Source organism: Strigops habroptila, chromosome 2, assembly GCF_004027225.2.
Source record: "Strigops habroptila isolate Jane chromosome 2, bStrHab1.2.pri, whole genome shotgun sequence".
In the NCBI taxonomy this organism is placed as follows: Eukaryota; Metazoa; Chordata; class Aves; order Psittaciformes; family Psittacidae; genus Strigops; species Strigops habroptila.
The window spans coordinates 82,979,169-82,997,672 of record NC_044278.2 but is presented as its reverse complement, the minus strand read 5'-3'; the positions used below and the strand labels follow the sequence as shown (position 1 = coordinate 82,997,672).

The following is an 18,504-nucleotide window of genomic DNA, read 5'->3' as shown; positions in this document are numbered from 1 at the left end:
TTTATTATTATTTTAAACAGAAGCAAGAAAGAAAACATTTAAAACCAGTGTTTACACCAGTTCCTAGTAACTTAGTATCTGTTTGTATCTGATAAAAAATATGCAAGCATATCTGAGACCCGTAATTGGGTTATTTAATTATGATTATTTGTTAGTATTTTATATATTATTTAGTATTTAGTATATTCCAGCAAACTGTATCTACCCAGTTAAAAAAAACCAAACCCAACCCAACCCTAAAATATCCTGTATTGCTTCTTTTTATAGTCTCATACTCAAATTTCTTTTTATTCTCACTCCCATTTTATAAAGACTTTGCATGAACTGAAAGTAAATTTGAATGAGTGCTACATGATGAAAAATAGAACACAACACACCCCCCTTATTGACAAATGCAATTATCTTTTACACTTAAATTAGTCTTACTCCTTACTCACTGAAGCAATAATTAAAAATATCAACATTAAATATAACTGCGAGTTGAGAAGTATCCTTTTATTTATAATAAATAATAGATAAAATTTTCATTTTTAATTATGATTTCCTTGCACATTTTCCTAAATGCTGACATTACACTTGGTATTTCAATTATTTCACTTGCCCACAGAACGCAACAGCTTTTCTACCTTTGTTTGCTTAGTTACAGAACTGCATAGCATGCTTAATACAGGAAGTTGAAAAAAAAAAATTATTGTGGATAAAAAGACTATTACCCCAGACATGCTTTGATACTGATATAGGGATATGTTTTTGGGAGGAATGAGAAAGACGAAAGTATTTCCCTAGTAAGTATTTTTTCCCAGAACCTGAAACATGAAAGAGATAGTATTATATTCTTTATTATGGACTATATTGTATATTCTATATAATAATGCTTTTATAATGCATACTAGAGTATGCATTATAATGTATCGGTTACAGATAAAATGTAAGGACATAATTGAAATCTTGCAAAATTGGAAAGACATGGTCTTTGTTGCCCTGATAAAAATTCAAAAAAGTGTCAGAAAAATCCCAGCTTCACTCATTGGAAGGCTTTTACAGAATTTTGCAACTAAATTCTCCAAGGAGCCCATCTGTACTGAGCATGCTTTATCCCAGTGCTGCAGGAATGAAGCAGTTTTTTCCCTGCTTCTCTTTCTCCTCACTCCTGCAAGCAGTTGCTGTGCTAAATATTGAAATAAGAACAGAGTGCTTCAGTGCTTGCCTCCCTGATATGCAGGCAGATGCAGAAGATGAAACAAAATGTGTCCTAAACTTGTAGGGAACTTGATAGGAAGGCAGGGGAAAGAATGGAATACAAATGGAGGTGTGGCACCAAACAGAAAAGGCTGGTAATGGGGAATGTCAATGCAGCTCTTGAAATGACTGGACAAGAAGAGGTCAGGGTGGCATGAAACTTGAGTTCAGAAGAGAACACTGGAAGAATGTGAAGTTAGGAAAAAAAAGAGTGTAACGTAGAGCAAAGGAAGAGTGAGATTAGCCATTGACAAAAGCTGGAATTGGAGTGAGGCGGAAGAAACTAGGAGGAACTGAGACAGAGACATGGGGATACATGCTAAGGGTGACACAGAGGAAAGGGAGCTTATGGTGAAAGGGGATCCTCCTTCCAATATTGGAAGCGAACACAAAGAGTCTTGACATGTAGCATTACTCATCCGCTACTATTTCTTGAACTATTTCTGAAACCTGTCACCCTGTAACAGCTGATCCACAAAGACAATAAGCTCCTACAGTTACATTTGTGTTGTAGGGTTACATATTGTGGTAGGTCTAAAAGTTTGAACTGTTACATGACAATTAAGCTGAATATTTTAAACTATGAGAAATGACAACTCTATTTCCTACTTCTTTTTTGCTTTTCTTTAAAAACACCCTGTTTTAATTTTATGTTAAGACTGCAAAGCAGAGACAGGAAATGTCAGAATTAAGGTTGCCTTTGCAACATGATCCAATATCATGATCAGAATCTATGATGGTCCAGTCTTCAACTAAATAATCTATAGATTTTGGGGTTTTTTTAACCTGCAACACTTTAGATAGATGAATCAAGAAAAGGTCATCATTACTGAGAATATTGGCTGTAAAGTCCTTGATTTCATTTGTTGCAGAAATGGAAATATATATGAAATGAGCATAAGAAGGCAGAGGATAGCTGGAAAAGAATGGATAATCACGGTTTAAAAGCTGAAGTGCTGTTCCTATGTAGTTTGGGATAAGTCCTTTAGAAAATATACTTCCAAAAACTTGCAAAACAGTCAGTAATTATGTGTTGCTCATACTATAAATATCCAGCTCGGTATCTCAGCCCATAAGTGAAACTGAAATCAGCAATAACAGTGATTTGAATATACTGAATACATTTGCCAAAAATGCAAAGTCTCCTGAAAAATTAGGTCCTCGATACTTCAAGTTAAGTAGTTTGTCATCTTAATGTGTCTGTGACTCAATTTCCCAGCTTGCAAATTGGTACACTCCGAACTTCACTTCCTTGCAGGCATGCTCTGAATATAAAGTAATTAATGTTTGCAAAGAGCTCAGGTATTGCAGTAACTAGTGTAACAGAATGGCCTCACAGGAAATTAGAAGTCTGCCTTTGCACAAAGAAAATAACACAATGACTGGATTGTAACAAAATGACATAATGACTAAATTCTTACTAAACGAATTACGTCAAATGGTGCTTTGAATAAAGCATACATTTTATGGGACGGAAAGCGGGTTTCTGGAATAGCAAACCTAGTAACATGTACCCACTTCCCAGGCAACATATAATCTGGCATATTCCAACTCCTGAGTTATTGACTTTGCAGACATAATTTGTTTTAAATCTACATATTTTTGTTTTAATTCGTGTGTTTGTCTTTCATAAGAACTTATTGCCTCTTTTGTATTTGTTTATATGCTCAATAAATTAAAAGCTTGTTGACTTTTTAGTCTGTTGTTACAGCCTCCTTGTGGCACACCAGTAACAACTCTTAAGGAGTTAGAAAATACAATTAAATAACACGCAGAAGATGTCAAATGATATGGTTAAGATGATTGACTTCGAAATGCAAAATAAAGGCAATTGAGAGTGATTACTGGAGCTAATCATTTTAGGCTTGCCTCTGAAAAATGCATCTTCATTTACAATTGAAAACAAATCCTATTTCTACTGTTTAGTATTCACTAGGTAGATTTAGCCTGTTGACTAGAGAAGACATTGTAACATAAATACTATCTTAAAAATGTGTTCTTTGCTAATATCTTGGTGTTTGCAATATATATATATGTTTAGATTCACAGGGGAAGTAATATTACTCTCTTTAGTATTTCATGTATAAATTTACTTAGCAGATTTGTTTTATTAAAATGTAAATAGTGGGATATAGCAAATGAAAAATCCTAGAAGGGAACAAAATGTTTATTTATGTTCAGAGTAGCTTATTGAAACACACCTTTCAGTAACTGCCACTGAATATTAGCTATGAAATTCTCATCATGCCTTGAATATTATCGATTAGGTTCAGTCATTTGTATAGTTAAAAGGCTTAAAATGTTTCAAATATACCTTTACAAACATTGTTATCTGAAATCTACCTACATATATGCATAAAACCTGCATTCAGCATGTCTGAGATTCAACCCAATATTGCTTCAAATTAATTATTCTTCTTTAATTGCTCTGTATAAACAGAAATGACCTATTAATTTAAAGAAGATCTATCAGCACAGAATGTATTCTCTCTTATAAACAAGCAAGATGAACTTGACCTTGTTTGAACTTGTTTTGATGTGGCCCAGATGGTAGGTTACATGCTTGAATAGCAGTCTAAAGCTGAGGAAAAACTCATATAGCAAGATCTAGATTTATAGCCTTTTGCAAATTCCTACCTTGTATTGTCCTTTCAGCATCTGTTCTGCCCCCGCTGCGGTCAGCTTCTATCTCTGGGGTCAGAGAGTCTAGAAACATAGAAAGGTAAGACTGACATATATTTCATTTGATTCTTATAGCCCTTTTTACAACCTGTTACTCCAACTCTGAATTACAATACAATCAACATTTGTCAGGTTTTTTTAATGTTGAACAACGACTGGAGGCCAGGACAATTTTCTGTTAGACTATGAAGATTAATGAGCAATACTTTTTTTCAAGCATAAAAGGGGGGAGAAAAAGAAGAAGAAAAAAATTTACTTCTCAAGCTAATAATATAAAATCGTCCTAGTTTGAACATTCTCTCCAGTGAATTTATTTGCACATACTATATAAAGTAAAAAAACAGTAAAGAGAGAGGCATTGCTGGAATGAAGGAAAGAAAAGAGATTTTCTTTCTTTTCCCTCCCATCATGTTATAAATATCAATTTAACAAGCTTTGTTTGGCACTTAAATTGAAAGTTAATGACACTGAGGCTTCTTACCATTTAGGACCCTGAGACTATCTGTTGAAGCTGCCTGTTTCAGTGTCTGTTCTGCTTGCTCCCGTCGTTTAGTCTCAAATTCAAGTGCTTCCTGCAATTTCCTCTTTGCTTTCTTTTCCTTCTTTAGCCTTTTCTGAATTATTGCTAGGAAAAAAGAAATTCAGTGAACTCAGAGTTACACCTGAAACTTGGCTACATGATTACCTATTAAGAGTCCCAAGAAATGCTACAAATGCAACAGTTCAGATAAACTGATGAATTTACACAATACCAATTTCAACTTGAAAGTTGCTGGAATCACACTGGGATATTCTAAAAGCTACTGTTCTATACCATGGTACTGAAAACTGTAAGTGATACTCAGTTACAGCATTTCTTTTGTTTATAAACAGAAGAGAACCTGTGAATGTCCAAATCAGAAAACCAGCAGTGAAATGTACTTTTGCATCATCTGACGTAGACAAGCCTCTGTCTCTAAAGATGAGTAATTTTTTTCGGGATTAAGTGCACCATTTTGTTATTGCCCATAACATATGGTATACGCATAGCAATGAATTTCTTCCCTGTCTGCCTGCTTGCTTGCCTGCCTGCAGCTTCTCTCCCACAAGAGGGAGATCCAGCTGCTTGGGTGCCCAGGCTGCACGAGGAGCTCAGCCCTCACTTTGCTGTGGTCCTCATTCCTTAGGGAAAGGCCCTGAGCTTTCTAACTCCCCTCCAACCTGCCTCTTCATGCAAGCCATCCAACTTCTTGGTGTTCAGTCTCTTCCTGTAACTTTTTCTTACCCACATTTCCCTTTGTCTTTCCCTTTTCTCTTGCTCTGTCGGTTCCTGTCCTTTCAGCCAACTAACCTTGAAGAACTCACAGCAAATCCTTTTAAGGTTCTGGATCCCTCAGCCAAGTAAGTATTACTTTGGGAGGGAAAATATTAGGAGAGGAGTAATTTAAAATTAAGCATTAGAGGGCCCTAATTTAGAAAAGTGTTTTCCTTGTATCTCTTCAACTCAAACTGTACAAGGGAAATCGTTGCAAAATCAGGATGAAACTTCATCACAGTTTTCTCTTCCATGTTACCAGCGACTTACAACCACTAAATTAAAACTTGCATGATCCCTAACTGAAGGAATATTATCACAGGTTGTGTACCTCATGAAAAGGATAATGCAATCCATTTTTTCTACTCGATAAAAGCCAAAGCGAGCCTCCAAATAAATCATGTAAAGTCATGGAGCATATCATTGTCTCCCTCACCACATCTCAACCCCTCTTACATAGCCCATTTGTGGTTTTCAGGGATGGGCATGTAAGAAGGTTATTTCTCATAAGATCTTCCTGGATAACATTTTCCTGGAGAGTCTGTTATTTTGATACTAACTTAAAAATGATCTACTAAATTAGTTACTGAAGAATTCTTTACACGCACTAAAAGAACTATCCTTACCAAAACCAGATACAAGGTGATACTAGGTTTGACTGCCAAGATCTATCTAGCCCTGCACCTCACTCCAAAGTAACCTCTAGTACATGCCTAGGGATGAAAGCTGGAAAAGGTAAAAGTATACTTCTATCAGTTCATACTCCCCATTTCCAGTTCTGGGATGACGGTATCTTTCACAAAATCCAAATACCAAGACTTGTAAAGGGAAACATCATTGTTATTACTATTTAATTTATATGCTAAGAATAACCACGTTTGGGGAGATCTTGGATATTTTGTGTTGTTATACAGAAATGTTCAGACACAAAATGAATATAAGCACATACCCTGTAGTCAGAAGAGCTACATAATTTATATCCAAGACTTTGAAATTTTGGTTCTTTCTCATTTTGTATAGTACCAACTACTTTATTGGCTAATTAGCTTGAACTATCAAAGAACAGCTAGTATCTATACAAAGGCTAAACCAAATAAATTTTGAATCATTGCACGGTTTTAATGTTTTCATTATAAGTGCTTTGAAAGTGATTGCAATAAATGAGAAAGAAACATATGTTGTGTTCTGAATTAAAATGTCATCATGGCTGACACATTGTAGATGTGACTACAGCAGTCAGAGCCAGAATTAGCAAGCCCTTACTGTGTAGCTGCTCACAGAAGAGAGATTATCCTACTTTCACTAGTTGATGAGACACATCCTACAGTCTTAGGAATCACTAATTGGAATACTTACAAAGAAGGAAGGAAACAGTACAGTAAATAAGCAGCTCTGTAGAACATACAGTAGCAGTCGTGCATTTAATGTTAAAAATATGGCAGAAATATTCAGATGTAGCAACTAAGGAAAAAGATATTCTATTGTGTTAACATGATGAGCAGAAGGTAGATATTGCTAATGCTGAAGGTCCCATTCATCTAATGGGTTTTGACCTGTATGTGACACAGTGACTTTTGTTTCTATAATGTACCTTTCAAGTGTATTTCAGTTTTTTTCACATGGTATTTCTTAACTTATCAGAGATGTGGTATACTTCTCCAATCTTGCTCATGCTTTCATTAAGACATGTGAAACTTTAAGACATGTGAAACTTTAAGACATGATACTTGCTATCTACAAAACTGATAGTAGGCAAAGCCTCCTATATTTTTTTCTGCCTTCAATGGAAGAATAAATTCTCACAATAATTACAGTCTGGCCTTATTTTTTCTCTCCTATTTGGATCTGTTTCTAAAGAATAATCCATCATTTTGGTTTCTTTGTACAGAAGTATCCACTAGCAGAGACAGTCATACTCATTATATTTGCTCTGCTGCATACCACCATTAAGTGTTCAAATCCATTCCTTCTTGGTCTGACTCTTCTACCCATGCAATATTATCATTAGAGGGACACATATAAAAAAGCAGATAATGCATTATGCTGGCGCATGACAATAACATTGTCGATTATTTCAGTATCCTGAATAAAATAAGGGACTATCCCATGCTCTTTCCTGACATGTATTTTTGTGTAAAATTAGTTTTACTTAATTTTAACTGCTCAAAACTGCGTCTAGTCCATCCTAGGTAACTATATTCCCCCTGGAACTAAAAGGAAGAGAAAGAAGTCTTCACAGTGTAACTGACCCCATCTACCTGTCAAAGAACAGGATATATGAATCTCTTTCTTTATTGACCAGAAAGTGAACTTATATTAACTTAAATGAGTTAAGCTGGCAAAACTCAGGTAAAGTCAGATGCTCCCCCTCTCCTCCCAACCTTTTCTATTGTCCATGTGATTGCCTAATTCTAAAAAGGAACATATATGTGAGCAGTTGTGAGACACAGAGGTAAAAGGATGTGAAAAATAACTGAGATCTTTTACAAAACTACTTTAAAAGTGTAAGAAGTGCAACTGTACTGAGCAAAATGGGCCAGTTGTGGACAAAGGGATAATTCATTGCACATCTGTGGTAATTGTTAATAATAACTGCATTTAAAAATGTATAGTCAAAAGTTTAAAACGGGTAATTAGTGATGTGACAGTCCTATCCTTTAATGGGTCAAGGCATGAATCAGGATTATATTGTGTACACTTACTGCTAGCATGTTAGTTAAAGATATAATGATATTGGTTGGGAATTCAAGTGTTCTCAGGATTCCCTATTTAGCTGGTTCCCAGAAAATTAAACTGGACAAGAAGAGAGTTATAACTCTAGTCCTTCCAAAAATAATATCTGACTTGTCATAGTCTGTTAACAGTTAGCAGAGGTTAACTGTCCCTGGCAAAGTAATTAGACTCCATTAAAGAGCAAGACATACATATACAGAAAAATAGACACATAAAGAAAGATGGGAACATGCTTGTAATGCAAATAGTTAATGCAAATCACTGTAAACTGTCTTACCTTTATATCAATGAAATTAAAAATCTTTAACATGTATAGGCTAAACAGTGGGCTGAGGTTAATATTTGATATGCTACTAATGCTACTGACATTAAGAACCTTAACTGTACCTTCCACAAATGTGTTTGATCAACTGTGCATTATAAAGGGCTTATATATTATTACTACCTTTATATTTATTACATATGGTTTGCCTAAATATGCAATATATGACCCTAACACATAAGAACAGAAATAAGAATTTCTAAAACTTCGCAGATTCTTAAACTTGATACAAACTGTCTTTGTATTAAGTAGCTATCATTTCTCATAATGATTACAAATTGCCAAAGTCCATAACAGCATCTATGGTATTTATAATTATGTTGTGTATTACAGGTGTAATAAGTAATATTGAAGTAAAACTTTGAGAAAAAGTTCCTTGTTCCAAATCTCATGAAGATCCTATGCAGAATCAGGCAGGTTGTAAAATGTCCTGCATTGCAGTCAGCCTGGATATAATGTGAGGTAAGGGGAAAAGTTTTGATCAAACACAGGTGTTTGATAAAAGATTAGGTTTCCTAAGGAAATAAATTACAAGGTGTTTATGTCTGCTTAATTAAGTTACCTCTGTTCTTCTGCTCCACAGCCAACTGCTTTTCAAGTGTTTCCCTCAGTTCTCGTTCCCTGAAGAGCTCCATCTTCAGCTCTGTCTTTTCCAGTTGGACCTGTTTTTCTTGAGCTCTGGCATTGTCTATAGCAACCTTTAGCAGACCCTGTTCAAAGATAAAGTTGGATAATGTGTGAAGAATGTTAGGACAGCTGACATAATAACTACTGTTATTTTTCCTTGATTAGTCATGTGACATTTTACAAATTAAATAATCCTGTTACCGGGTCAAAGCCTCCCAATTATCAACAACAAATTTTTACTGGAATTCACTTTAACAGGTGGGAATAAATCTTTAAAAGGTGGGAGTCAAGTTTTCCCAGAAAACATAAACTCACCTTTGACTGTGCATATAACTAATGTGAAAAAGCTATTGAGATAGGTTTATTCTTTGTAAGAGATAAAAAAGACAAGCTTCCATCAGGCCTGTGACAAAAACAAGAAGCTGTCCCATTGAAAAAGAATTGGCAGTCTCACAATCACACCATCTACAAATGGGAAATTCAATCTCTAGCACAATTCAAGCCAATGGGAATTACTAAAGGGAGAAAGGCTCTTTTAAAGGCTTGCCATTTTGCTCCTTATCGTTGTTAACTACTATTATTTTCAAATATTTTAATATTTTTTTCATAGAGTTTCCAAGGGAGATAGGGTTATTGGGATGCTAAGCAGAGGACAGTCGTAAAGCATGAAGATATCTCTGTTTTAAAAAGTCCGTTTCCTGACCCTGTACAATTGTTATCCCGCAGCAGAGAACAAAACACAATCATCTCTCAATTTCTTGATCTGGGATGGTTGAAATAAATTGTAACTTATTTTGTTGTTATTAGATCAGGAAATACTGATTCAGCCTATTCTAAACTTCTCTTCAGAATTTCAACTTCACGGTTACTTGTTTTTTGCAAGGAAACTGGAAGATCCCAGCGCAGCCAATAACTAGCTAGGACACTGAAATAGGGTATGAAAAAGAAGAGGCAAAACTGAATCGAAATAATGTGGAATGGAGAAAGATTTTCTTTTCCATTTTCCAGAAGCCTGGCCATCAGGCTCTTAGGTCTACACCTGAATCTATACTCTTGAAGCTATCATAATAAAGCAAATAATTAAGCATGGATAGGCATATATGAACCTCCTTGGGTATGAACCTAACTCTTCTGTATGCTAGGCAAGTCTCCTGACAACTTAACAGTAGAGATAATTTGACCCAACAGAGATTTAATTACTGTCAAAAAGCAAAACAATACCAGCAAGAGAGACTGAAAAGTACTCTCCATTAGCTCTGCTAGGGAAACATTCAGCTAACACATAAAAGGTTCATAGTCAAGACCCGGGTTCAGAACAACCACACTACAGACATCAAATCAGGTCCCCCAACTCCCAAGTAATCTTCCTTACCTGTCAGGCGCACTTCCTAAATTGGATTCTGGGTTGCATGTTTTTTCACTAAAATTGTTTAAAATAGTTCCAAAAAGGAATGGAAAAAGAAGCCAGCATAATGATACTTGAGAAATGGAAAAAGTATTTTTCATGAATTTTAGTCTGCACATTTATCCCACTAGTCTTCCCAATGTCAATGCCTGCTTTGAAATATCCTTCAAACTCCTCTTTTAAGTCTGTTTTCAGAGCCTGTTATTTTCAGTACTTCTCATCCTCATTCTTAACTGAATTGTTGCCTCAACTGTTGCTCACTCAGAGCTTAATGCTTTGCAGCTCTATTACACTTCAATCTATTAGAGTCACCAAAATTATATACACTACATAAATATAGAACCACATTTGAAAATATCTAACAACAGTAACACACCAAATGTGCTTACAAATATGCTTGAAGTTTTAGCAGTTCTCTTTAAGAAAACCAAATACTATTCTAAAATAGCTAAAACACAATGGTATTTTGTGTTGAATGTTAAACCTGGATGACTACCAAAGAAAGCTAAAGCTCTACAGACCTATGCAAAGTAAAATACGATTTGAAATATTTGTAAAGCCTTTCCAATATGTTTTGTAAAAAGTTAATATCCACCTGAATTCTGTTCCCTTCCCCTGTCATATTCTCCTACACTTACAACCATCATAAACTATGTTTTCTATACGGGATGCACTTGAAATAATAAGAAATTGAAGTAGGAGTTGTTTATCAATACCTGCTTCTGGCTTATGCTTAAACTCTTGAGTTTTAATCTCCTCCAGCTCATCACTTACATAAACATGATTCATCCAAATCATTAATAAACCAGATCAAGTGAAATTACATGAAAAGTATTTGTTGATGAAAAGTGTACTGTCAAGTAAATTTAAAGCTGCAAACATCCTCCTCCCAAATTCTTACAATCTATCTTGTTTAACAATAAAATCGAGCTGCTAAAGAAACTGCCATCTTTACTCAATTCAACTACATTCATGTACATATTTCTTCTTCATCAGGAACAAACAATTAGTAACAAATGAAAGAGATCATTACATCAAGTGCCCTTTTAGATCACCCCAATTAAAACTTTAGTTTAGCTGTATTTTAATTCTAAGATACCAAATTCTAATTTTCTGCTCTGATTGCTCTTGTTGACTTATCTTTGAAAGATGTACTCAGTGCAAAGTCTAGAGATTATTTAGCAAGATGCCAATGTTGGCACCACTTAATGTGTTGATTGGTTGTATTATCAGTAGCAGTTTAAAATAAATTACTATTAAACTATTATTGTCCTTGGCTGACAAAATACAATATTTTGGTGTTCTTTAAATATGAAACAATCATTATGAATAAACATGGAGAATAATGCTAGAGTGTAACACTAATGTGTGTAATTTTATATTAAGAATTGCTGCAAGTACGAAGCTGCTAAAAGCATATTACATTTTCTACTGAATTTCTACACCACACTTCCTCCCCCGACCTTTCCTTTTTTTATGCTTGCTAACGTAGCTAATGGTAATACATTACCTATTGCCGCTGATTATGTCTGAAAAATATTAGCTTTTTGGAGCCAAGACCCACTAGGGACTACTTATAAGCTACACAAAATTAAGTTTCATTTTTAGAAGTTAAATCAGTGCACATCAGTAGGCGTCCAACGTGAAAAAAAGTCTGCACTAGAGCCAAACTGATGCATATCAAAAGTGCTGTTGCTGCCAATGACAGCTCTAATGCAAAAATACTGGAAACATTCAATATGTCCCTGTATGCAATGCAGAAGGGGGTGAGAAAAACAGCTAAAAAGTACAGCATCTAAAAATCATCAGTGCTCCTTGGAACAGGAATAGCAATTTCAGAGTTGCATGAAATTCTATTAATTGTCCCAGTGGATCAGCTGTAAAAGATTATACAAAATACAGTATGTCCAACTTGTATTTGCTATGGCTAATCCTCTAACCTGATATTAAATCAATATGCTGCCAATGACGATAGGAAATGCAGTGCAACACAGGACATTAACAAAAAGAAAATGTCTCCCTTTAGGGAAGGTCAGATGTTACGGAGGCTGATAATGGTAATTGTAGTGAACATGCTCAGGCTCCATATTTGGTTTTAATACAGTATGGCTCTATCTGGAGCCAGGCTTTAAACATAGCATGCCATTCTTCCCCTCTGTGTTACTATTTATAAATTATTTTTATTTCAATGTAATGTTAAAGATGAACATTTTTCCCCTGAAGATTTATAGATCATTCTGATTTGGTTTGTTTATTTTAATGCACTTGTTTTAATATTTTTCACTGATAAATTCTTCAGAAATGTCCCAAATAAAATGTTAAGTTTATATAGGGTTGATGTTCCTCCCCATTCTCAAACGTATCTGAAAACACCATCATGTTAGATCAGTCAACTGATCCTACAGATGTGTCAAACCTTACCTGAGCCTTAAGGCCAGTATCCCCCATTATTATTTTTAAAAAATATTAACAATGTGTTGCCCATGTTGAAAGGGGTGGAGGGAAAAGTATACAGAAGCTCTTTCTCTTTCTAGCTTCATCTACAGCGTGTTCCATCTAACATAATTTAGTTAGTTACACAGTCAGATATGACATCAAAATGATCTTACTAGTTAGTCCGATGGTCTAACTAGAAGATCATGTCCTGTTTCCAGCAATTGCCCACAATGAGTGAAGAAGGAAAGCTAGAAGAACAAGGTATGCATAGAGTGAAGCTTTCCTAGTCAAATCTCCTAGCTTCCAGAGATTTGTAGCTGAGGGGCTTTCTTTTGCAATATTAGTTATTTATAGTGAAAACGCTTTTGAGTAACTTTGCTTCTCTTTTAGTCAGGAAATGATACATCATGTGTATGCTCTCATCATTAAAACTAAGAAAGGCTTGCAAAAAAAAAAATCAATAATTATATATATTTTAGCTAATTTCACAGGTTAATTTCTGAATATTTGCTATTTGTAACTGACTACTCACTTAGTAATATAAGCAAGGAAAGATAACACAGCTTGACTATCTCTACAGATTACTCCAGAAAGACATTTCTGTAATATCTCAGAATGAGTATCTTCATCACAAGTACAGGCACAAGTATAAATGACATTTTCCATTAATACTTTGTGTGAAAAATCAAATAATTTTAGCAGGAGATAAATAAGATAAAATGAAGGAAACCTGCAATTTTTACTTTATCCAGTGCTTGCAATATTTTTCTCTTGTGTATTTAGTCATAGATGGTAACAGTGCAGGATATTCACAGCAATAAAGCCAGTAGTTTGCTTTGTTTTCATAAGGGAATTTAGTTTGTAATCATGCATTTCTTTTATTAATATCAATGGGATACTTTCAACCACTTTATATATCTCTTTTTAAAAATACTTTGCAACAAGACTGTGTCAATACAATACAGTCTTGATAGAAAAATATAGCTATCAGGGTGCAACTAATTTATCCTTTAGACATTAATGGAAATTCAGCTTGGAGACTGTAAAGATTCAGACTCTAAAAGCTTAAAAGAATGTTACTTTTACCCAAGAATATTGCAGTATCATGAGAAGCTGTGGCTGTAACATACTTTGGCATAATTAGGCCATGACTCAAAAGGTGAACTTATGCAAGGGATACGGAAACAGCTTTAGCCTTCTCACTAGCACCCACACAGCATTTTGCTGTGGCCCATCTCCCATCACCTTTCATCCTCCCTGCAGCTGCACAAAGACTTTCAGCATTTAATCTGGAGGAAATCAACAAATACACACTGGAAAGGAACAGACATATCACTTAATTTAAGCTCTCTGGGGAAATTTATTTTCTTTTCCTTTTGGATTTGCAGATATGCATCTGAATAAGAAAATATGTCTCCAAACTCATTTCCTTATTTTATGTGCGTATTTAATTATATTTTGTTACAGTTTATTATTTGCATTTCAGCAGTCCCTGGCAAGAAACAGGTTTTTCTGGGTACTGTATATTGTTATTATCTCCTCTTTAAATGTGCAAATAATTAAACATTGTATTTTTGTTTCAGTAAGGATTTATGGAGAAGTAAGAAAAACATATACGTGATATACAAAAGGAAATAAACCTAATTAGCAGCGCCTGGTGACAGTGAAAGCAAATAGGCTTGCCTAACATTTGCCTAAAATTACAAACTAGTGATTAGGGGCTATCCATTTAATTTTAGTATTGATAGAAGACACAGACTCACTTGTGTTTAGTGGCTAATTTTAAAGGATGACTCAGACTTCTAAAATGGATGTGAGTTAGGCATCAAGTTCAATTGCCTAAACTCTTCAGCACTTGCAAGACTTTTAGCACATCAAAAGTGTTTAGAAATGTTTGCTCACATACCCAAAGCATTGTCCCCATGGCAAAGTTTAGGATCCTGCTTACCCTAACACAGGTCAAAATTAGAGATCCTAGTGCTCATGTAGCACCCTAATTCTGTTCGATTTTAAACCAGGACAGGCTCTACAACCTCTGCTAGAGGCACCCAAGGTCTATATTACATAGATCATGTGGATCGTGCACCTCACACAACTGAATATACATAGGGGGTCACAGCACAAATATCTACCATGACCATCCATGCTGGTGTAACCAGAGGCTGCTTGTCTATGTATTTATATGACCATCATATCCCTAAATTATAGGCAACCTCCGCCACCATTTGTGACAGGTAGTGCATGCACTCCAGTCCCATGACCTAACAAAGACGTACACTTGCATTTCTCAAGCAGACATATACCTTTTCTATGAAAGGACACATCTATATTTTCGTCATGCATCACCCTGGGGAAGAAAGAACAGCGTTTACCAAAGCCACTCATCTAGCCTTTGGCTAGATTTGTGCCACTTTCTGTTTCAAAAGCACCTTGGTGCTAGATGCAGGGAATGGACTGAAGGCCAGATGATCTTTTTGGGAAAGTTACATCTGCTCAATTGCTAGCACAGCTGCAACAAGAGACTGGTGAGGGATCTTACTGCTCCTCCTTTCCTTTGAATCCATATCTCTGTAGTGAAAGGGATGCAAAATTCATCTGGACCATAAGAGAGCAAAGAAGAATTTACCCAGTAAAAAGAGTTCTTCTGACTCATGTACCGAATGCATCATGCGTTTCAGGTAGTGCTTATGCATTTCTTAGCAAAGTCAAAAATTATACTGCAAGCAGACACAAGTGTACAGAAGTTCCACTTTCCATAAATCCCATTAATGAGCTTTAACTTGTAGTCAAAAACCTAAAACTCAGTTCTGAAAGTACCAGTATCACAGTATGTCACTCATCTGTGGGCCTGGGGTAGCCCCCTCTCCTTGCAACTAATGCTAAATACAGAAATATTTTTTAATGGCATTGATTAAGAAATTGACAATATTGTGCACAGGTTATTGTAATAAAGTCTACTGTTTTAAAGAGGATACTTAACTTTTTCTACACAGATGGGAAAATCAAACTAGCTATTTTAATTTTTTTTTGTTGTTGTTGTTAGGAAGTGGTTTTCTAATGTTGTCCTGATAGAGACTAAATCTATGGGGGGAAAAACGCCTTGATGGTATACAAAAGGCTGTGGAAACCATATAATGAAATGTGGAGATATAGTGAAAAAATTCAAAAGGACTTATGCCCCACCTCTTTACCCTGATAATTTGTCATGATGTGGAACCCCAAGGTAAGGAGCAGTAAGCACAAAAGCACAATGAGGCACAAAGAAGTCTCAGGTTTCTTTACCATATTTGCCTTTATTTTAGCTCTTCACTCCAGATAAGATTAGGTTGTTGGCTTTTTGTCTGTTTTTTGTTGTTTTGTTGTTTGGGGGTTTTTTTGGGGGGTGGGGTGGGGAGAGGAAGCAATGAGCGAATTTCACTTTATGTTTTCTGTGAAACAAAATTGAATACATTCTTGGCAAATTAATCCTGGTCATTTATCCTGAACTAGTGCAGCACTTTCATATTCAATCACAAGATTAGCTAACTTGTTGATGCTGAATGCTTTGCTCATTAGGTTCCTGTCTAGAGACATTGAGTACACACATTTGTCAAAAAAATTACTAAGAACTTTCCTGTACATGCATGCGCAGCTAAAACACTACATAATTTGCTAACTGTATTTCTTCCTTCAGAAGAAAATACATTCTTTATAGATTGCAGATCTTTTAGAAGAATGCTAACTCTTGCAGAATTACCTTGGCTTATGATTTCAGTATTTAAGATACTAAGTCTCAGAACCACAAAAAGCAATCATAAATATACTCTTTCAGACCAGGCTTATATAGCAATACTTAATTCTTAAATAGCAGTATTTTTTTATTATTAGATCTCAAAACATCAAAACATCATCAATGAATGGATCATATAGTTTTCATAAAACAATTCTGAAGTGCCATAAACTTTAATGAGATTGTTTAAGAAAGTAAAGTGAATAGGATTTGGCCCTACTCTTTCACAGCCTTTGCTGAACAGAATACAATTGATTTTATGTATGTGCAGGAATGAGCAGAGAAAAATATTATGACAAACACATCAGAAGTTAGTAGCTGCAGAGATGAGGCATATCTGGAATGAACACAATATGGCTACATTATTTCCTGCACTGTCATTTGGCTTCTGCATGCAATGTACAACCATACTGCTGCAAAAGTTGCACGTGGGGAACACGATCACTGAATTTGTGGACAAAACCATTCTTCATTCTAATATGAAACACTAATATCTTGGCTCCAAGATGCTAGTGTATACCTTAAATAATATTTGAATCAGGTTGTACTGTACACATAATAGAGATTGTGACTACCGAACATGAAATCTGCATAATATTTGGTAATACCCTTTGAAGTCTATTCTTTGAAGGCATTACTTTAAGTGAAATGAGCTTATTTATAAAAGAAGTGCTTTTTGTAATGCTTTTATGGGAGATAGATACACTTCAAATAGTTCTAAATATCAATCCACCTTGGCACTCCAGCAATTTAAAATAACTATTTATTAAAGAAATGTTTCTCTGCTTAGTAAATGAGATAAATTTAAACAGTAAGACACATTTCAACAGCATGTAACAAAAAGAGCATTTAAGACAAATGTCGTTAAACACACCAATGTAATTTTCATTGAATTCTCTGCTGTGGTTTAATAGATAATCTGTATTTTTATGTACTGTATCTGAGAGCTTCTAAATTCATTTCTTTGCTGTGGTTCCTTTAAAACCTAAATTACTAGGAACTTTCAGTAAATTAGTTGATCCAAATAATCTTATGAACTGATTAAGCTAGAATGGTTATATTAATTTAGACAAATCTGCAACTGGCACCTCTCCATCCCTTTAAGCTGATCTACAGAAAGGCCTACCTGGATGTTAGTCAGAAGGGTCTCTATGGAGGACAATCCATCAGGGAATAGAAAAGGAGATGGAAAACCCGGAGGTAGTGGTTGCCCATGCCCAGTTAGAGAAAGTTTGTCAAGGCTGTCTCTTGCGGTTGGTGTGGAGAGCGGGGTCTCATCTGTATGTGATTGAAACAAAAATATAGAACAAGTTACGCTTGTCTGTTTTTATTAGACCTCAGTAATGGCTTCCCTAGTGGTTTCCAGAACATTTATTGCAAATTGGTTCCTGCTATCAGGAGAAAATGCTTTCTGCTGAATTTTCTTTAATGAAAAAGCTGTGGAGATACAACAAGATAACATTAATGAGTAACTTTATAAGCCTTTTAAATGCAGTCTCTAATGAGACTGAGTTTACAGTGCCATAGAATCTTTTTAAAACAAATATTATCTCACATATACTTGTGACAATATATTCAGGCTGACTTTATGGGCACCTTCCCAATTATCTCATTTTAGTTTGTGTTCTATTTGGATTGACAATAGAAGATTTTCTAGCGTGACATATATTTTGTATATGAGAAATATTTGAATATGAGGCTTCCCATACAATTAACCCTTCCCACTCTTAATAGTTTCACTTAGAGCCCAGAAGATTCAGCAACACTGAGAAAAGCTCCTCAATGCATTTTTAATCAAGAAAGTACACCTGATTCTCACACTTGAAACGTGCTCTAAACAATACATGAAATTAACAGCATGGTTACAATCACTGGCCTAATTTTTTTAAGCATGGACATCTTCTAACAATTAGTGCTAAACTCCTTAGTGGGATCTTTGTAACAATCAGATCTGATCAGTACTGACATCACAATGGGAAAAAACTCCCACAGCTGGA

The 18,504-nt window shown here is 35.2% G+C and overlaps 1 protein-coding gene across 1 annotated transcript in view; it reads right to left on the bottom strand.

The window, feature by feature from the left end:
• DACH1 (dachshund family transcription factor 1) overlaps positions 1 to 18,504 on the bottom strand; it is a 377,909-nt gene that overhangs the window by 32,240 nt on the left and 327,165 nt on the right. Inside the window, 5 exon segments of the mRNA XM_030476075.1 lie at positions 714 to 806; positions 3,877 to 3,945; positions 4,403 to 4,546; positions 8,833 to 8,980; positions 17,634 to 17,785. Coding sequence (XP_030331935.1) covers positions 714 to 806; positions 3,877 to 3,945; positions 4,403 to 4,546; positions 8,833 to 8,980; positions 17,634 to 17,785 — 606 coding nt within the window.